General features: G+C 47.3%; 1 protein-coding gene and 2 long non-coding RNA genes across 6 annotated transcripts in view; 2 read left to right on the forward strand and 1 right to left on the reverse strand.

The window, feature by feature from the left end:
• SH3BP5 (SH3 domain binding protein 5) overlaps positions 1-5,200 on the reverse strand; it is a 72,697-nt gene extending 67,497 nt beyond the window's left edge. For 2 of the 4 annotated variants that reach the window (XM_036900982.2, XM_036900978.2), the window contains exons 1-2: positions 4,954-5,200; positions 3,388-3,450 (exon numbers count right to left, since the gene is read on the reverse strand). In XM_036900982.2, coding sequence (XP_036756877.2) covers positions 3,388-3,450; positions 4,954-5,094 — 204 coding nt within the window. In that variant the 5' untranslated portion in view covers positions 5,095-5,200. The remainder of the gene's footprint in view (positions 1-3,387; positions 3,451-4,953) is intronic. The other 2 variants (XM_057491527.1, XM_036900980.2) reach the window with 1 other exon arrangement.
• Positions 3,459-14,255, forward strand: LOC130680623 (uncharacterized). The gene is made up of 3 exons (XR_008993653.1): positions 3,459-3,555; positions 10,215-10,294; positions 11,240-14,255. It is a non-coding gene; the product is annotated as an uncharacterized LOC130680623 (long non-coding RNA).
• Positions 14,256-14,469: 214 nt separating this feature from the next.
• On the forward strand, positions 14,470-20,108 carry LOC130680651 (uncharacterized). The gene is made up of 3 exons (XR_008993679.1): positions 14,470-14,815; positions 17,348-17,397; positions 17,997-20,108. It is a non-coding gene; the product is annotated as an uncharacterized LOC130680651 (long non-coding RNA).
• Positions 20,109-21,142: the final 1,034 nt, after the last annotated feature.

Here is a 21,142-nt window from a genome sequence, read left to right on the forward strand (position 1 = left end):
CCTTTCCCACCCATGTATATAACAACAGCATGCCCCATCTCCGCCGCCCCCAAATCCCCACACGGTGAGGCCCCTTCCAGCCCTGCTCTTCTCCTTGGCACAAATCCCCACGTGCCCCACTGCATGTCTGTTTCCTCCTTCCCTACACGGTAAGCTCAGGAGGCAGGGGTGCTGTCCATCCTCTTCACTGCCCTTTCCATCGCCTACCACTATCCCCAGCACGTAGTAGGTGTGCAATATTCATTGAATAATTAAGGCTAACTCATCAATGTGTCTGTGGGAAAATACATTTATTTTCTTAATTTCAAACATCAGGCTTAGCTCCAAGGGCCTTTCTCAGTAAAAGGTTACTTCAACAGCTCAAAAAGCCTGGCCCTCTTGATATAAATCAGAGAGCAAAGGGGATATGGTGCTGCTCCAACAAGGCCAGAGGCAACCCGAGGTTGGAGAAGGAGGCAGATATCCATCTGACGACGCAGCAGTTGGCTGGCGTTGAGGCCTCTGGTACTCTCTGTGTAGAACAGCAGGTATGAGGAATGGGGCATGCGGTGACTCCAGGCCTGCACCTGGACCAATGGCTGCCCGGTGACAGCTGCGTCACATTCTACGAGTGAGGTGGCAGCTGCCACAAACCTGGTCACCAATGTGCTGCCATCAGAGTCAAAGTCAGGAAGGGTGCAGGGCACTCCAGGTCAGAATCAAAAAGCAACGGGAAGGAAATGTGCACGGCGAAGCACCTTCACCTAGAGGCTCCAACATCATACCCATTCCTCATTATTTGCAGATTCCACAATCACTAAATTTAGTCAAAACTCCAAAATCAACACTTTATAGAAAACTACCACAAAGAACGAGAATCAGCCTTACATTAAAATTACTGTTTCCCGCCCGTGTCCCTTGGCACCCTCCTCTCGCCACTGCGCTGCTTAGGCCATCTGCTGCTCTCTGCATGTGGACTCTCCCTCTGCAGGCCGCTGCGGGGCGCCGTCCAGGGACTGCTCTCCCAGACCTGGCCACATCTCTCTCCTGCTGCAGTTCCGGCTGTCGGTCAGCACCAATCTCCTCTCCACTCCTCACCCTCCACTAAGATGGAAACTCCTACCGCAAGGCCTTTGTCTTTCTCATCACACATCCGCAGAGGCCAATACAGAGCCTGACACAAGACTGGTGCCCAGTGGGCCTCGCCAGACACACACACGGACAGCATGCTCTCCTCCAGACTCTAGCAACAGGTCAAGCGGCCATGAGCCTGGCTGAGAGTGAAACCCCGCCACTCCTCTGTGCGTTGGACAGGGAACACCTATTAGACAGGGACTGTCTGGTGCCAGGTAGCTGTTGAGCACACAAACTGTGGCTAGTACAAACTTGGATATGCTCTACATATAAAATATGCACAAGATTTTGAAAACCTAGTGCAAATATACATGTAAAATATCTCATTTTTATGTTGATTCCATGTTGAAATCATCTGATCTTGGACATTCTGGGTTAAACAAGATTAAAATTAATTTCGACTGTTTCTTTTTAATGTGGCTACTAGAGATGTTTTAATGACCTCTGTAGCTTGCATTACACCTCTGTGAATCTATCTTGGTTATACCATGAAAAGGTCAGCTAGTGACAAGCCGGCTCTGACCACCTCTCTTCACTGCCGCCAGATGCTCTTCAGAGCAAGGCAGGAAGCACCTGTCTGAGGGCTTCCTGTGGCATGCAAATACCCACATGAAATGAGAAATGAGAGCTAAAAGGAGTTCAAGAGATGAACCAATGTTACCCTCAGAAGCTAAGTGCCCTGCAAGGTCTTCCTGCCCGTGAACCAGATGGCAACCAGCACAGAGTAGGCATACAAATACTTGTTGAATGAATCAATCCTTTGCAAAAAAAGACTATTGCCACCATGTCTACCCATAGCTGGGATGGTGAATATGAGAGCTGGAAGGGATGTGGAAAAGGACTCTGTCATGTCATTGCACCGTGAGACACAGTACTGCTGGGCATCCCGATCTGGAGGAGAGGCTGTCCCTACTTCCAGGCCTTGCTGTCCAGTAGAACTCTCTACGATGATGGACGTGTTCTCTCCTCTGTCCAATACGGTGGTTGCTGAGCTCTTGAAATGTGGCTATTGTAACTTAGGATTGAATTTCTTATCTTATTTGCCCAGAACTGAGTAGTGACCACACGGGAAAGCACAGCTCTAGGCTACTGTGACAGGGTAGGGGATGAAGCTTGTAGAAAAATGCTCTGTAAGCTCTACAGCTCTACAGATTCGGTAGGGCTTTTGTGGCTGTCTAATAAAGTAAAAATCTGAGATTCTGAGAGATTTCAATTACCCAACAAAGACTTGATTTGTTAGAAGTAAAAAAAACTTAAACATGCAGTCTGACTTCACTGGGGGGGAAGGGCATCCAGTGTTCATGGACACCTAAAATCAGAATAGAGGGGTGAGACCCCTTCCCACACAGCTCAGAACAACCTTGAATCCCCACTGCCTCATTCACATTTGATACCTCTAGGGCCTTGCCATGCAGCCAGCACACTCCTGGTGAATTATATCCCCATGTCCCACACCCTCAATCTGGGAACCAGATGTTTCCTGCCCTTTCTGCTGACCTCCCTGGTACTTCTCCTGCCACAGAAACAGGGCCTGCCAACAGCTCCCTGTATTCCCTCAGCGCTGACACGGTCACTCACGGGCTCTCACACATATGCAGGGTTGTTCAAATTTGCCCATGGATGGTGAAACGGGCTAGTACTGAAAAGGGATGGAGACTACCTGGTGCCTGTGAAGAATGCTACTCTGTTTACACCCACCTTGGGAGCTCTAGTCTCCCAAGAGTTTTGCCAGCAGGAAAGCTCTTCCCAGTGTAAACAGCTCTTCATTACCATTAGATAATTATATTCTCCACACAGCAGGATAAAAAAATGAGCAGGGAAGTGAAACAGGTGAATCATTAGGACAGAAAATCAAAAAAGGCTTAAGTCTGAGGATACTTAGTGTTTCCAAGTACAAATGTAAGGAACCACCCTAAAATACTCAAGAGATTTTGTGGGCTCATCCACTCTTTCCCACTAAAGACAGCTAACCTTTCCCTCAGGCCTTCCACCTTCTCCAGACACATTCACTTGAGGGCTTAAGCACATGCAGGGCTCCATACAGCCCTGGGTTTGACCCCTTGGAGCTTCCACGAGGAACAACCCGTGAGATTGGATCCACACGTGCTCTGCCCACAAGATGGGCTCGGGGAAGTATTTTACTCTGCCAGGGAGCTGTTGCCCAACTCCACGGAAGGGACACCAGCAGTCACCCTCCAGCTACTAAAACAAAATAGCTGGTGGTGTCAGGGAGACGGTCAACCACACCATAAACAGAGACCCTGCTTTCTGTACCTCAAGTTCAGTCTCCCGTCTGTTGATATCATCCGTGGATTGATTTAACTTCTCCAGTTCTCCCTAAAAAAAGAGGGAGAAAAAAAAGATTCAGGGATTCGAATTTTGTTTCCAGGATGACTCAGCCTATTACCTGCAAAATAACTCCAGCACAATTTATAGGAAGAGGTAAGAGTCAGTATTAATTCTCAAGGAAAGTAGTTAAACCTTAGCTAGAAGAGCAAGTGAATGTCAGCATTTCTGAAACCTTTTCCTTGATGTTGTCTCTTTTGAAAATGTCCTCAGGTCCTAGGACTTGTGTATTTCCTTAGAAGGCGAAGGCCAAATATTTATATCAGGATGTGCCTTGAGGTAAACCCACCTGTTACAAACAATTTAGGGTGGATCAAAACAGGACCTTTTGCCTTAGAGCAAGAATTTACAGAAAAGATAAGAGAAAATAAGACCAAGCTAAAAGGATAAACGTAGTGCACAATTCGGGCATTAACCCATCAGTGGTTGAGTGTTTTTCTGTAATCTTTTCAAACTGCCAATTACTCAATCTACCTAGCTTTTTTTAAAAAGCCCTAACAGATTTAATACCCAGCATGAATTTAACTCATTTTACTCTGCAAACAAAGGATCTTAACAGAATCACCATACCCAAAAAAACAAGATTTAGTAGCCCAAGCTGGTAATTTTAATTGATAGAATTCCAAATCCAAAGATTTTTCTACGTGATCTTTTATCTTGCTAATGTGCCAAAACAATTCATTTAAACCACAACAGCTGAGTTAAATGAGCTTTTAATTGATCTGTGCACTGAAAAACCAATCAGGGCTCCAGAAATCACAGAGGATGCTTAGAAGCAATATTAAAAAAAAAAAAGATTTATGTAAAGGATAGAAAAACAGGTGTGAGAAAAGGAATTTGACGCGCTTTTTGCTTAGAGGGTGAAGAGGCTAAGCTGATACTGGGAAATCTTGGTTTGGAAATTGTTTTTTAATCATCTCCCTTAGAAATGGAGGCACAGAAAGCCAGGCCAATCCCCTCGCTTGCGCCCCCATCGGCTTTGCGCATCGGTTTGCCCCTATTTCTGTTCACACCCGACCTCATACCAAGGAAAAGCTGGGTTTTAAATCATTTGAGGCCAAGCACAGCGCTGAGCCCGTGGCAATAAGCCCTTCCGTGCGCTAAGAGGAGGAAGACGGCTTGGCCCGGCACCTCGGCCAGGTGGGGACAGGGAACCCAGGGCTCGGGTGCCCGTCCCCGCTGCGGGTCGGACAACGCCCACCGTGCTCCCCGGGTCGGGCCCGCGCCGCCGGGAGGCACCCCGACACCGGCCCGGCGCCCCCGCCCCCTTCTCCCTTTGTTGCTCCTGCGCCCGAGCCGGCGGGCACGCTGCGGCGAACCCCACATCCTGGCGCGGGTCCGCGGGGACCCCACAGTGCAGTCCGGCCGCGCCCACGCACCTTCCCAAGGCCGGGTGAAACGGCTTTCAGACCCTCTCCCCGCGCCCGGGACTAGGCGGCCGCCCCCGCCCGCAGGCACTGGGCGCGGCGGGGCCCGAGCGGACCGCGCGCCTACCTGGATGCGGGGGTCCACCTCCTCCTCCTCCTCCTCCAGGCCCTGCTCCATGCCCTCTTCAGCCGCCGCCTCCGCGCCCCGGGCGGACGGCACGAGCTCGGCCGGCTCCTCCGAGCGGCTCCGCTTCAGCGCCGCGTCCATGAGGGCAGCCAGCAGGCGAACCGCGGGGCCTGGGGCGTCCGGGGACGCAGGCCGGCCGGAGCCGTGGGGACGCCGCGCCGACGCGGCCGGGCGGGAGCAGCGCAGGAAGTGCGAGCGGCCGCCCCCTCCCGGCCGTGGCCAGCAGCGCAGCGGCGCCCGCCCGCCCCGCCCAACGAGGCCGGCCGCCCAGGTGCGCGCACAAAAACCCAGCTCCCGGCAAGCTTCTAGAGCTAGGAACGAGGGAGCCCTCTTGCCTTCTCCACTCAGCAGCCTTAGCCTATCACCACCCAACGGTGACCGCGGCTTCGGGGGCAGCTTTCTCCTCCCTCCTCAGCCAAGGCAAATGGGGACTGCATGAAAGGCAAGTTTGGGGTACTTCCACCGTTTGAAGTCACCCTCAGCATTTTGTACTCAGACACCGTGCACCAGTTTCAAGACCCGCTCAAACGCCTGTACACACCCAAGCCCGTTGCTCCCCTTGGGGGAGCCTTCGGAGTCGCGTGCCTTGAGGATACAAGTAGAGGGAAGTGAAACCTGCCCGTACAGACACAAACGTACGACCCGCCGCCACCTGCTGCTCCGGGTGTGGATTCTTTGACTAAGGGCTGCAGCCGCTGCTGGGCAGAGCTCCGTACCCAACACCTGGGCTTTCATGGTGTGGGGTGGTCCTACCTGAACAGCCAGGAAGAGTGGAAAAGCCATCGATCAGGGACGTGGGGGTGGGGGGTGTCGGGACAGCATTGTCAAGAAGGTGGCCGGTGCATCCCCTGTTACTGGGCATCCTCTGCCCAAGAACGTATGAACTGGTGGGGTTTCCTGCCAACTCTAAACAAGTAGGGAGCCACAGCTTGCCTGGCAAAGTCAACATCACAAAAGGCCAAAGAATGAAGGGACATGTCTGTGCTTTCATGAAATGTCAGGGTCACTGCTATGTCAGGGGAGCACAAGGCCAGTGACCTTAGCAAAGCTGGTGCTCACATTGCCACTGGCCACTGCTCCTGCTTCCTTCACAGCAGAAATGCAGACCCGCCCACTTTCCACAGGGAGGCTTGCAGCCCATTGGCTGAGTTTGGTGGACAAAGTTGCTTGAGAAAGGAGCTTCTTTCTGGAAGCCTGTCTTTAAAGCCACCTTGGTGGACTACTCTGGACAAGGTGCCACACTACAAATGCCAGCGCTCTGGTCCACCATCAGAGGAGATTTGTTCTGTCTTCTGGAGGTAATACAAGTGGATGCCACAGGTTTTTTCTGAACATGTCACACCTGTTCATTGTTCTTTAAATCAAGGGAGAGTCAGCAATTTCTTGAGATGTTCTGAAGCTTCATGCTAAAGACATAATTGCTTTTGATTTTCCTGTGATGAAGACAGGGACAAGATGGCCATTAAGGATCACTTTGGGACACAAGAGACACCATTGTTACCCCTGGTGGCTTGGAATCAAGTCTATAATGGAGCCATTTCATCCTAGCTGTGGATGAACTGAGGTTAAAAACAAAAGTGAGGCCAGCCCTTATTCCACTGCTTCTTGGCTGCTGGAACCCCATCCTCACCATTCTAAACAGCAGTTTCCAAGATACATTTCTATTTAAGCTTAGCTCTGAGAGTAATAGAGTGGTTCCAACTGCCTCCGTGGGACATAGGGAATTGCCCTAGAACATCAGTTTACACTTTTGTTTTTGTTTTTAGGAGACCTGAGCTATAGCATTAATCACATTAGTGTTCTGAAGTTAAAATAAGAAAAATAAACCACAGCCGAACTATGTATTTTCTACTAGTATGTGTATATGTATACACACATGCACATAAATGCATAGAAAAAAAGCCTAGAAGAAAGGATTCATACCCAACAAAGAATGGCTACCCCTGGGAAAGGGGCCCAGATTGGTTAGGATGGGAGGGCCAGGGGGTACTTTTAATCTCTCACTAACATTTTCATTTTTTACAAGGAGGTTGTATTTATGATTGTGTAATTTTTAAGTAACTTTATATCATTTTCTATTTCTGTGTAAAAAGTTACCTCAAATATAGTGACTTAAAACCACAATCATTTACTATCTCACAGTTCTGTAGGTCGGAAATTCACACAAAGTGTGGCTTATGTTCTGTGCTCAGGGTCTCCCAGGATAAACCAGGATGCCTACCAGGCTGTATTTCTTTCTGGAGGCTCTGAGGAAAAACTCCTCCGTAGCTCATTCATGCTATTGGCTGACTTCAGTTTCTTGTGGTTGTAGGGCTGAGGTCCCTGTTTCCTTTGCTGATAGTCCCCCCTGTTTCTTTGCCTCCAAGGGCCAATCTCAGCTACTGGAGGCTCCCTGCATCTTCAAAGGCAGCAACTGAGAATCTCGCTTGTGTTGAATCCTTCCCACATTTCAATTTCTCTTCAGGAAGAGCCCTGTTGATTAGATCTGGTCCACCCAGAACAGCCTCCCATTCTTAAAGTTAACTGTGCCGGATACATAACTTAATCATGGAAGTGACTATGGCCTCATGCACAAGTTCCCAAAATTTTACAGAAGTCTGTGTACCAGGGGACGGGAAATGGGGCAATCGTGTAATTCTGCCTCCCACACATACTAAGAAGGCAAGCCATATAGGTGGCTTGTAGGCCAAGCAAATATGTAACATTTATTTTAGTTGGCATATTGATCTGAAGCCGTGACTCTAAAGGTATGGGCTGGAGACCCCTGGAGATTGCTGAGACCTTTTAGGATGCCCATGAGATCAAAACTACTTTCATACTAACACTAAGCCAATATTTGACTTTTCCACTAATTTTCCTATAAGTGTTCATTAGTTTTCTGGAAGCTGCATGACTGGTTGTGGTTAAACAGTATTTCCAGAATCTCTAGCCTGGCCTTAGTGCATCTCCACATATAGGTGTTTCCAAGGGGTGGAGAGAAGTAGCCATCTCCATATCAATAGGTATGGGGAAGTTGGGGTTGCTATGGCCAGGATCCTCACTGAAACTTAAACCACCTGATGATGTAAGTGGCCTGTTGCTAGGTTACCGCTTCCACACCTTTAGGCAATAAGCTATTGCACTATACAGAGAGCTCGGCCCAGTGCTCTGGGCGGAGGTAGAGACACTAGTGCTCCACCTACCCTAGGGAGAACAAGCCAGGTAAACCCTTTCACCCCAAAGAACATTTTGCTGTCAATGTCTTTGGTCACATTGAATCCATAACAAACTTGCCAGGGGCTGAAACTATTGGCAAGACAATATAGGTAATTACAAGGGGGAGCTGGGGCATATCTGGACCTGAGAGGTTGGGTAGGGCCCCTTTTTCTGCCACCAGGTCTCAGGAGACATGGGCTAGTAGAAGTGGACTACTGCTTGTAAACAATAAACGGCTTTCTCCCACTTTATTTCTGTCTCTGATTGATTTTAGTTTAAAGGTGTTTTGCCACGGGCATGGAAAATACTTTCCCTCCCAGAGTTATCCGCATGAAATCACAACAGCTCAAAAGCAGATGAGAATCCAGCTGTCTTCTGTTGAGGCACACCTTAAAGAGATTTGCAAAAATGCAAAACAATGCCTTCTCACTGTTTGTTTTGCTTTAGAAACTATTTTTTCATTTCATTTTCATTTTCAAACTGGTTATTTTTCATAAAATGATATTTATGATCTATTGTTTAGATGAATTAGTTAAAATGTTTTTAAAATTGTTTTAATTTCTGCACAATAACCACCAGTAAATATAACCATATAAACAACAGCTTTCCGAGATCCTCAATCATTTAAAAAATATGTAGTATTGGCACCGAAAAGTTCGAGAACCACTGTCTTGCCAATGGGTTTCAGCCCTGGGCAAGTTCACTATGGATTCAATGTGACCAAAGAAAACTGACAGTAAAACGTCTTTGGGGTGGAAGGGTTATACCCAACTTTATTATTTCCACAGTGGCAGGTCAGTCACTAAAAATCCCGTTCACTCAGAGCAAGTCTGCATGCAACAAGCCAGTCTCTGCCTCTGGGCGCCTCTGCCAGCACAGCAGTCCTCTGAGCCTCTGTTCTCGGCGCTGCCACCACTCCAGCTAGAGTCAACAGCCATGTAGTGCCCACAGGTGTGCAGTGAGCTAGCCAACCAGGGCCAGGTGAGAATCCTGGCCACAGGAACTTTCATTTTATCCACAACCACTGATTTAGAGGAAATGTATACTCTAGTTTGAGTTATCCTTTCTCATTTGTATTTAAATATTCCACTTCCTGCTTCACTCAAAAGATGTATACCCCACTCTCAAGACCCCCCTGCCAGCCATTGGTGGAGTATTTGTAGCACATTACATTTTGCCCATTTCAGGATATTTTAAGTATAATTTAACAATTTTGAGTGTTTGACAGGATCGTTAGAGAAGGTTCTGCTCATGTGGCCGATCTTTGCTTATTTCCTAGAGTCTGTATCTTGTCAATTCCTATGAAGAACTCGTTGCCCAATTGTAACGTTGCTCCTTTGGAGAAAACAGCTGTATGATGCTTTGTAATGCATTTCCAAGGACGTGCCTCTGCCTTGCAGGCTTTGGGTGGGGCCCGAGTGGTGAGGTGCCCACGGGAGGCATAGCTGCAAGTTCTCGGCAGGAGCGTGATCGCAGAGTGCCCAGTGTGGGCAAAGTGGGGTGGCTGACATCCTCAGAAAAACCTTGAAGACTGCTTTGCTTGGAGCCCATACTCCCTGTTCAATTAATTTTTATTATCTCCTTGCAGTTTGGTTAATCCCAGACCTCTATTTGCTCCCTGCCCCACCCCTTCTTCAAGTTGTAAATTCAGTTTCATCAGTGAAAATCGTATCCTCTGTGCAGGTTCAGTTGCCCATTAAAACAGCGAGCTGAAGTTGGGAGAGAAGGAAGAAAAAGGTGTCTAGCCAAAAGAAGCCTGTTTCACATATTCCCTCATATAGTGGGTCCTTATTTGTCCATCTGGTTTCTTTTACTGGATTAATATCAGCCACCTCCTCGCTGATGTCAGGCATTCACAGTCCAAGCCTGTCCTCCCTTAACTAAAAGCAAGCAAGTCTCCAGCAAAGAGGGAGTGATTTCTTATTTGGTTCCCCCACTGGGCCAAATAAGACTGATGAGTGAGCATTTGGAGCGGTGAGCATTGGCAGGTGTTTCTTTTTCTGTAGGTGTGGAGAGAAATTTATGTGTGTTTAATAAACACAGAAAATTCTGCTGTGTTCAAGGGGCGTCACTTTCCTGCCTTCAGGTAAGCAGGGGGGTCTCCAACTGTGTCTAAAATGTTTCTTAGCCTTTTTTGTGAAAAGCGAAACATCATTTCTCCAAACTGGTGAAAACCTGGGAGTGGAGGAAGGAGATGAGGGAGGGGACGTGCTGACCCCACGGGGCGTGGACGGAGTCTGGGCAGAAGGAGGGAGAGTGGGCGCCCCTGACATGGGCGAGGGGGAGGCCACTGCCTGCCGGTCCCGGAGAAGGGTCGGGTCACACTCTGTGGGCACCCAGGAGTCACCCCGCTGTTCTGCCTGCGGAACCAGGGTGGCCGCACAGAGACTGCACCGAACCTTCAATAATAAACTCAAACAAGGGAGGAAGGTTTTATCAGTGAAAAAGAGAGAGAGACACATAAAAAGGAAGGAGAGGCAGGGAGAGAGCGAGTGAAAACCCTGAGAGCTCAGCCGTTGTGTTCAGAAATTGAAGAAAGATTATTTAACCAAGCTTTACAATGGCAAGGGCGGGTGTGAGGGAATAGAGGGAGACTGCAGGTGTAACCCAGCTAATGATGGCCCAGGGAATCTAAACTGGATCAAACAGGAGTGCAGGCTTAAGGGGCTGGGGAGGGATTGTTAATTGTTGCAGGGAGTGAGCATGAATCCCTGAAGCAAGGGATAGACAGATGGGAATGACTATGAGACTTTGCAGAAGTTGTGCCTGATATCTGGAGGGAGGGAGGGAGCTAAAGATGATTCCGGAGTTTCTAGTTTTTGTGACTAGATGATCCCTTTATAGGATCTATGTTATGGAAGTTTTGGTTGGGAAGATAATAAATTTGGTTTTTAGGACATACTGATTTTAAAGGGAAAGCCCTCAAGCTCAACCATTATCCTTAGAAACTGGGATGCAGGTTATCCAAGGGTTGAATAAAATTCCCTGGAAGGTCTTTCTTGTTGCAGTAATACATTTCTTGCCTTCACAGCAGTGTTACAGCTAGTCCCATCTTTGAACAGTATTCAGACTTTATCTCTGACATTTGGTGGCCTCCAGGACAAAGGCATAGCAGAAATCTCTTCTTTTGGGGGTGCTTACAGATAGTTATGATGACCATAGATCTGAACTGGGTTCAAATCCCATCTACACCATTTGTGAGCTGACTTTGGGCAAGCTGTTTATTCTCTTTGAACCTCAGTATCCACACCTCTAAGGAAACTAACACCGCTGTCTCCCTATAACCAACAGAGATGGAGGTTAAAAAAATTACTAGAATTACTGACACCAAAAACTAATTCTTGGTGGGTCCCTTGTCTTTGTTCCCTTCTGCTGCCCCAAGGCTTAAATCTAAGGGAATCAGGCCATTTACACAGGATATTTTCTTAAAATGTTTTTTAAAGGGAAATTTGCAAGCTAACGTGATCAGCAACATTAATTTAATACATTGTTGAGCAACTATAACATGTACACACTATTCTAGGTACCAGTTTGAGGGCCCCAAACACATAGATGACAAAGTCATAGTGTCTTTCTGCTTGGGGACACCACACGTCCATAAAACTTGTGGCCCAAGGTGGCAACCACATGAGTTCCTCTTCCTGAGGTTAGCACTCTTCCTGTCAAACTTCAGTACTATTTAAATGAAGATTCCCTGCAACCCTGAATTTTTTTTTTAAATGCTTTGCATCTGCTTGCTAACCCTAGTAAAATAGGGACTGTCCTCTGGGCTAAGGAGGAATGAATCTGCATTCCCACCACATCCTGGCAGCAGTGACAGAAGAAACTGACAATCAGCATCTCCTCTTGGCCCACCTGTAATCTTTTCACAGTGCCTTGGGCCAGAGATTGCAAACTGGGAGCTACTAGATGGACCAGACCTGAGGACATTTGCTACATGGCTGACACAGTGCTTTGTAAACTTGAGCCAGCAGTTAATATTCAGTCAACACGATATGAAATTTCAGACTACTTTGCTTGGCAGGAGTCCAGAGGAGGTGGACTCCGAGCAGTGGCTGACCCTTTAGAAAGGGCATGTGCTCCCAAGTTAACCTCAGAGCCCTGTTGGCAGACCCCTTCCCCCAGGAGGCGGCACACAGGGGAACATCCCGCCTCTTCCCAGCCTTGCTGATGGGGTGATAGGGAAGCTGGTTCCTTCTGTTCCAGACTGGGTTTGTTCTCCTTGGTTCTTGTTCCACCATGACAAGGAACTGAAGGGCAGAGGCACAGTAGCAAAGCAGAGTGAAAGTTTTGTTTGAATGCCCTTCAAGGGAGGAGCCCACCAGAGTCAAGGTGGACAAAGGCCCGAACTCTAGGCAGGAGGCCTTTATGTTACATTCTGGCTGGGAGGCGCCTTGGCGGCTGACAAGGGGGTGCTATTTGGCCGACAGGTCCATCTGCACAGCCTCACTCCCGGTGAGCCCGTCCTCTCCCGCTGAGGTGTGGGGGGCAGCTCTTAGTTCCGTCCCATTGTGCCCGGCTGGGATCTGGCTGGGGGGGAAGCCATCCCCCTGCAAACCTGTCTCCACATGGGACCCTTCCTGGGCCGAGTTTGGGCGGCTTTTTCTTTGAACCTTAACTTCCCTCTTCCGGCTGCCCGTGCCTATCTATCTAACATTCCGAACAGTTGTCACCCCCCACTCTCTCTTTTCTTCCCACAGACCCCAAGGGATTATGACATGTAGCAAGACGGAAGAGCACTTAAACTTAAAATAGACCTCAAAGCCTTCAAAATATATTTTGGGCCCAGATGACTGGTTATCAGAACTCAAGGAGCTGTAGAAGCCACTTCTTTGGAAGGCATGCAGGCCTTCACATTAATGAGGCAACTCTTTAATTCTGTGATTCAGTGACATCAGTGTGTTGCCAAATTGTCTTGCACTGTGGGCGCTCCCCTCTAATGAGAACCTTTATTCATGTCCTAAATAGAATTAAATTCAAGTGTCCTGACCCAGATGAATTATAGGCCAGACTACCCAGAGAACCCAGGAAAAGGACTTACAATGTTTATCTGTGGTCTTAGAGCAATCGCAGATATTTAAAACAGAGGTGGAATCTAGAGACAGAAAAAGTATCCCATTAAAAAGAAGAGAGTTCATACAAACACAGCAAACTTGTGAGCATGACAGATTGCAGACACAGTTCTAGAATGGATTTTAAAGGGGAAAGGGCACTCTGTCCACTCTGCAAGAAAAATGATTGATCCTGTGACCTAGCTTGGGTTAACCACAGACAAGTCATGTCAGCCTCGCCCTCCCTCCCTTATTCCACAGCTCTGCCGGTCTAGCTGAGGAAGGAAATACGCAAGACAGGAGATCTTCATTGTTCAACAATAACTGGTACAGGAAAAGGCCACTTATGTAAGTCCACTTATAAGGAAAACCAAAATTTCATGTTAAATAATGCAAAAACATTTTTAGTGGGACTTTATCCTGCAAAACGAAACTTGAAATCATGAACTTTTTTCTTCTATTTTAAAAACCACTTAGTAGACAAATATTTACTGCACAACTATTATGTGACAGCCCCTGGTGATGAATACACAGCAGTGAACAGATTAGACAAGGTCCTTGCCCTTATAATCTAAGGGAAGGCAGGAAAAAATTTAAACACAAAACTAAGCAAAATAGTTGCAGTTAGTGATAATGACGGTGTTACAAGGAGATAAAGTAGCGTAACCACATAAAGAAGGTTAGATGGGGGATGGAGAAGGCCCCTCTCTGGACGTGACGTGGGAGCTGACATTTGATGAGGAGTCAGGCAGCCACAGTCTGTTGGAGAGAGGGGCCTGGACTGCAGAAACCCCGCAGAGAATCCAGCTGGGCAGCCCCTGCAATGGCTGGAGAGTGAGCAAGGAGCACGGGGCCCTGAGGCGTGAGCTGTGGCACAGTCAGATGAGGCGGGCCTGGGAGGCCATGGGAAAGGGTTTGGATTTTATAAATGTGACGAGAAGCCACTGGAGGGATTTCAGTGTGGAATGACACGATCTGATTTATGTTTAAAAGGTGACAGTGGCTGTTGTGTGGAACGGGGCGGCCATGAAGCGAGAGCAGGAGCTGGCGTAACATCAGGAGGCCGCCTGATGAGAGACGTGACCCCGCGGCTCAGTGGCAGCGGGGAATGCAGTGAGGTGTACACAGGGTGTGTTTTGAAGGTGGGCCCAGCAAAACTCGTTATGCCATCAGATGTGGGAGTGGGCGGGGTCAGCGGCATCAAGAACGACTCTTGAGATTTTGTTTTGAGAGTGGCTGAATGATACTGGCTTTTACTGAGCAGGGTGGGAAGACTTGAGGAACAGGTTTGGAATCAAGAGGTGTGTTTTTGGGCACCTAAGTCTGAGAGGCTATTAGACAGTTCAGTGCAGATATCAAGCAGACAAGTAGGATATACATCTGAAGGCCAAGTTTATACATCTGAAGACACAAATTTAAGAGACAACTGCATGTAGGTGATGCTTAAAGCCAACGCCCTGGGTGAGATCACATAGGAAAGGGGAGATGCTGACGAAGGCCAGGATGGGCTCCAGACACCCCAGCATTTGGAGTTTGGGCCTTAGAGAAGAAGCCAGGTAAGAGCACTGCCATCAGCTCATTCTTAGAAGAGCAACACCAGCCAAGCTTTGGGGGCATAGTTTTCTGATAAAATTATGTGATCATATAATATGAAATTCTTCAGTTAAGATTTGACTTCACAGCACAATTGCATAACTTTGGTAAAAATATTTGAGACATTTGTTAATTTTCCCAGCTGTCTCTCTTACCCCTTTGATGTTAAAATCATTCTCATTTGAATTGTCTTTTTGGGTCTTCAGCCTCATAGATTTTCTCTGCCCTAACCCTACCCCTTCCTCATTGGTCACTGGCTTTGCAAATGAATAGGGCAGTTCCCTAAAACTGCTTTCCTAATCTTGAAATCTTGCTTATTTTGCAAGACTGACAACTTTGCTGTACCATCAATATTTTTGTTATTTGCACTGTATTTTCATTATGCTGTTGTTTTGCCTGACAACTACAGAGAGAATAATGGACAGAGGCTGATCCAATAGACAGGACAGAAGCTTGGTTTTGAAAGGATCAGGTGTGTGTGTGGTCAGTTTTTTAATGATTAATTTTGTGCCATGATGATGTTACTTGCCTATGGTGGAGGCTGCTACCTCTTCCCTGAGCCCGTTCTCCCTTTCTTTAAGCACTTTCCTACCTGCTGTTTGCCTGGGCGTGGCTCCGTTGACTGAATGAGCAGCAAGGATAAGCCATTTTCAGACTCGTCCTATGAAACTGCCCACATGTGCTCCTGAATTCAAATTGTATCTGACCTCCATTCTAAGAAGATCTGCTCTGGGACTGGGTTACAGGAGGGTGAAAGTGAGAGCACAGAGACCAGGAGCAGACTATGGAGAGGTGATAGAGCAGAAACCAGGAGAAATAGATGAATCTGGCACATGTATTGAGGAGAGGAAGCCCATGGGACTTGCTGAGCCTCTGGATATGGAGAGGAGAGAAAAGAGGAATCAAGCATGCCTTCTGAGTTCTTGACGTGAGCAACTAGGTTAACAGTGGTTCCATGAATGGAAGAGAGAAAGACCCAGGGAGGAGCAAGTTGGCGGAAAGGGCATGAGTGCTCTGTTTTGCACACACTGAGTTTGAGATGTTGGTCAGGTGTCCAAGAGGCAAAGTCAAGGAAGCAGCTAAATGGTGAAGTCTGCAGCTCAGAGTATAAATTTGAGGATCATCAGCAAATAGGAAGTATTGAAAGCCAGAAGCCTAGAAGTATCCCCAGGGAAATGGTTTGGAGAGAGGCCTACGATAGGCAAAACTAGGTCATCAGTCACTGGGAAGTCAGTAAAAGATTAAGGTGTGGCTGGTAAGGCAGGAGGGCTTGGAGACACTGGTTTCATGAAAGCCTGGAAAGAAAATATCAAACTGGAAGGCGTGGTCCACTGTGCTGAATGCTCCTGGGTGGGGGAGGAACAGGTGGACAGACAAGTAACCACCGAATCTGGTGATACTAGGGCTCTCTGAAACCTTGACCAGAGCGATTTCAGTTTGTAGTAGGTATTGAATGCTGGCTGGATGGGTTTGAGGAAAACATGGGATGCGGGCAATCAGAGACAGCAAATACAGAAAGGCCTCTTTTGAGAAATTTTGCTGCAAAATGAATGGGTCAGAAACACAGGCTCATGGCCTTTAAATTCCCTTTCAATCCTGAGGAGCCCATGAGGAATTTCTTCCTGATAGCTCACTGGGAAGCTGGATACGACATAATAGAAATCCATGCTGTAGCTTTAAGACAAAACAAAATTAAAAAGAAAGATTGCAGCCATAGAGAGGCAAGGGTAGATTTCCAAATGGGTTCCTCCATGTTGTAGGAAGAGCTGCAAACCCGTAACGCCCGCAGTTTCCTTTCTGCGGGGTGTGCACACAAGCTCTTCCTTCCACACTTGCCCAAGGAAGCTTGTTCATGCAAACTTCTGAATTTGCTGCCAAATATAAATGTGGGACCCAAAGAATTGTTACAGGAAAAACTGGAAAACCTGGACTGGATCGCTGATGGAAGAACCAAGCGGCACTCGGAGGTCCTGGAGTGTTGAGGTTTTATTTTACACTGGTGGGCTCAGAGGGGCATCTCCCAAGGTCTGAGCTCTGAGTGCAAGCAAGGGGAGCAATTAATATTATTGTGATATGTGGCATTGTGGCATGTGCAGGGCAAAAGGGGAGCCTGGAGGAGGGGAGGAGGGGGCTGGGAGTGCTTTGCTAACTGCCAACTGGAGGAAAAAAGCAGTTTGCTGACCTTGACAGCTGTGTTGAATATTTTCCTTATCAGAATAAGCAGAGTTCCGTAAACAGGACCCAAATGCATCTTGTAGAAGGATACAAAGTATCATTTTTTGTTTCAAATTTTTGTATTTCTTTTCTGGAAAACATTTAACTTGTCATTACAAAACAGTCATGCACACAAACCCTATTGTTAGTTTTTTAAAAATATTTAATCACAGACTGTAAGGAAGACATGGAGATAATTTTGTATCTAACCTGATGGTCTTCAAAATAGATTACATGATGCCAAAGTCTGACTTGGAACCATTTGCTCTCCTATTTCACAGAGCAGCATCCTGGCTCCTGAGGTTGCATGTCTTCCTGGACCTATAAGAAGGTGGGTATGTAATCATAGCAGAAGCCACGTTTCTGTCTTCACCCATGAGCTGGTTTATAATCTGAGGTCTGCTCCTTACAAGGCGATGTGACCCCAGGAGTCCTTAACCTCATTTGTCACCTGGTGATAATAGGTCTACTTTGCTATTATGTTTTAAATAAGCTGACTTAAATAAACGTCTGTGTGTGTATTCTGAGTATGATGAATAGTAGATGAATATCTTTAAGTACACCTAATCCATACTGAAAAAGACAAACCATGTCATGAACCGTTAAGATACCCTGAGTTCCCACAGTCCAGATTGCCTGTCTGTACGTCTGTCTGGTCTTTCTGTTTGAAGAACAATCTTGGTGCTTTGGGAATCCTGTAGTCGGCAGCATAATTTTAAGCAAATACTTTGAAGGGTCAAGGATTTAGAAGGTGATCTGTTGACATGAAGTGTCTCCCATAAATGGCACCACGAGGGGCCCTCGCTAAGCTGCCTAACCTCTCCTCTGCTCAGTCCCAAAGTCTGCAAAAGTCACTGGACTTGCCCTGGGTGCCTCAGTGAAGAGTAACTTCTCCCCTTGTCCCTTCCTGCATTGACGACATCGTTGTAGGAACTGCTCTGCTGTGGGAATTGCTGCATTCCTGGTTGGGACCAGCATGCTGCTTGGCTTTGAATGTTCCCAAAGCCTCAGCTTGCCCGGGGGGGTGGGGGGGGGAAGGCTTCTGTCCCCACGCTCTGCGTGCCTGGCCAACAGCCTCCTTAAAGACTCCAACAAAGAGTGACAACAGGACTGGGGACGACCACCTTTTTGACCTGACTTTAGCTAATGGAGCACATCTAACATAGTGACATAAGGAGCTCAAAGATAAGGCACCCCTATAAAAGGACCCGGCTGGGCCATGTAAGCCAGCTGTCTTTGAGGATTCCTCTGCTTGACATGAAGAAACAGCTGCAGAGGAGATATCAGGTCTTGGGGATATTTCCCTTTAAATGTATCTTGTTTTTGTTTTTTTGAGGTGGCTGAGGAGGAGAGCTTTCAATTACCACTCATGAAAAGTAGCTGTTGCATTCTGTGTTCCACACCACCTCCCCTCAGCCTGCCTGCAGCCTCAGCGGTGGCCAGGAGGGCACCCTTCAGCTCCCTGGCAGCGCCCACCTCCAGCTGCTGTGGAGCACCTCAGCATTTCCAGCTCAGGGCTTTTTGAAGGTTTGGTAGTTCACTTGACTTCTCCTGGACACAGGCAGCCCAAAGTGCCAGGGGTGTTACCACTCCTGGGGGAACTTCCTGCCATGGAGGATGGAAAGTGAGTGGGAAAAGGCCGCCTTCTCTGGTTCTTCAGAGCTGCAATTCTGGGGGTGCTCTCCACCATTCCTCAGAGAGTCCCAGTTGCCCACGGTAATAACCAGTGGATTGGTGCTTCCTCTACTGTCTTCTTTCTCCTCTCCTCTCCCCTCTGCCCCACTTGTGCATCCTAGGATCCCTTCCCAAAAAGGCCACTTGGACCCAAGACACAAGTCTCTGTCTGAGGTTTTGGTTTGGGGAGAACCTAAGCTAACTCATACATCAGTGAGTATGATGGGAACTGGTTTTTCTTTAACATTAAGAAATAAAGCTGCTCCTTTGCTGAACAAAGGCAAAAGGGAGACTGCCACCATTGGGAAGAGGAACTGTCCTGGAAGCTGAAGAGGTGGGAACACTGTTCTGATTGTTAGTAACTAAGTTAAGCCCCAGTGTTGCCTGTTAATATAGGCCAGGGGCTGCTGGTGGCTGGGGGAGGAATAACTGGGCTCATTTTGAGCATGGAGGGGCTCCACGGAATGTGGAGGCAGGATGTGTGAGTGGGGAGACGCTAAGGCAGGTACAAAATGTCCAAAGTAAACCACGGAGGCCTGGGGAGCCCAAACTGAGGTTCCAGAGTCAGAGGTGATATGGTGAAGTAGCCTTGTGAAGCAGGGGTGCTCTAGATTAATTGCAGAAACCAAGAGTGAGGCCAGATAAAAGCTTGTATCCGTTCCCAGCATTTGTGTGAGGGACCCTGACGGAGCCATGACCCTAATAAACCCATGGGTCTAATTACAGTGCCCTCCAGGGCGGCAGGTCTGTTAGTATCGAAAAGAAAAGGAAATGGAGGGGAGACAGGGACACCTGCATCCCCAGGGCATGAGTTCAGTCCACAGAGAGGAAGAGCAAACAAAGGTCACGGGCAGCAAAGCTGGACTTCCAGGAACAAGCAACAGAAACTGAGAAGCAGACGATCACCTGCCTTCCTTTCTGCTGGTTTTTTATGAGGTTGATTTTTTTCTCATTTATTTCTGGGTCTACATAGAAAATGTAATTACAGTGTTTCTGGAAAAAGGACTATTTTTCCCAGTGCTACAGCTGCATAACAATTTTAATTCCACAAGAACTGGGCAGTCAATGACAGGTACAACTGTCAATGTTGGGCAGCAGATACCGTGGGATGTGTGTAGGAGGCAGCGATCAGAGCACGTCCATGGACCTGCAGTGTAGGAATCTTGACAGGACTTCAAATGGTTGTATTATTGCAGCCTGGACAACCCGTATCCTACCCTCAATCAAACCAAACCAAAAATCCTACCTGAGACCCCCCCCCCCCGCCCCAAACTGTAGGGATTTATCTGTGATCCTGTAATTTCTAGACAGTTCCTGGTAGTTTTAGCTCAATAATTACAATAATCAGAGAGAACTATTATTGTAAATCATCACAGCTGTTATTTTTTAAGGATAGGATGCAGTTTCCTGATTAAGGACCTAACCTTTAATTTTAACAAAAATACTTGTTCATAATTCCTCTTCTCCAATGGCTCCTTTGCAATGTTAATTTCAAACACTGCTGTATGTGCTGACCACAGGGATTTAACTGCCAAGACCTAAAAATGAAACTCACTGAGTGGATGAAAACGTCCCTCATGACCATGTGAAAAATTAATTTGAAACAAAGCTGAGGATCCCAGAGATGAGTGGGCATTTATAGAACAATTCAATGTACACCTCTACATGCTTTTTAAATTACCAGTGGGTGTTAGCATGAAAACTACTCTCTCTACAAATAATCCAAAGCCTTTGGATTATCACCAATAAACTAGGTACCTCTAGGCCTGTCTGCCCAATACAGTAGCCACCTGATGCCATGGAGCACTTGGAAATGCAGCTAGTCTGAACTGAGATGTATTGTTAAGTATAAGACATATCATATTTCGAAGATTTGCATGAAAAAAAAAGTAAAACATCTCATTAGTCATTTTTTGCACTGATTACACACTGAAATGGTACCACTTTGGACATACTGGGTTAAAGAAAAAAAATGCTATTAAAATTAATGTCACCTGTTTCTTTTTCTATCAAGAAGATGTCTACCAGAAAATGAGGCCAGCACAGATGTATGGCCACCATGGTATTCCTGTTGGACAGGCTGCCGGGACAGTCTCAGGGACAGTCTCTTGGAAAGGTCAGGAGGCTGGTCTGGGAGTTCCTTTGCAAAGCCAGTGCACTTTCCCCCTGAAGCGTGTGTTTGGGAGATTCATTTGTGGGGGCCGCTGAGGTTACTCGTGAGGGAGATGTCATAACCCTTCTGGTCTTAGTGAGCTCATCTTTTCCACAGTAACCAGTAAGTGTTTGCTTACATTTCCTCACATGTAGAAATGGTGTGGCAGAGCACAATTCCCAGGGCGTATGCAAATCATGCAATTGATGAGTTTTATTACATTTATACAGTTGTGCAACCCTACCACAAG

This window comes from Manis pentadactyla, chromosome 14, assembly GCF_030020395.1.
Source record: "Manis pentadactyla isolate mManPen7 chromosome 14, mManPen7.hap1, whole genome shotgun sequence".
Taxonomy (NCBI): Eukaryota; Metazoa; Chordata; class Mammalia; order Pholidota; family Manidae; genus Manis; species Manis pentadactyla.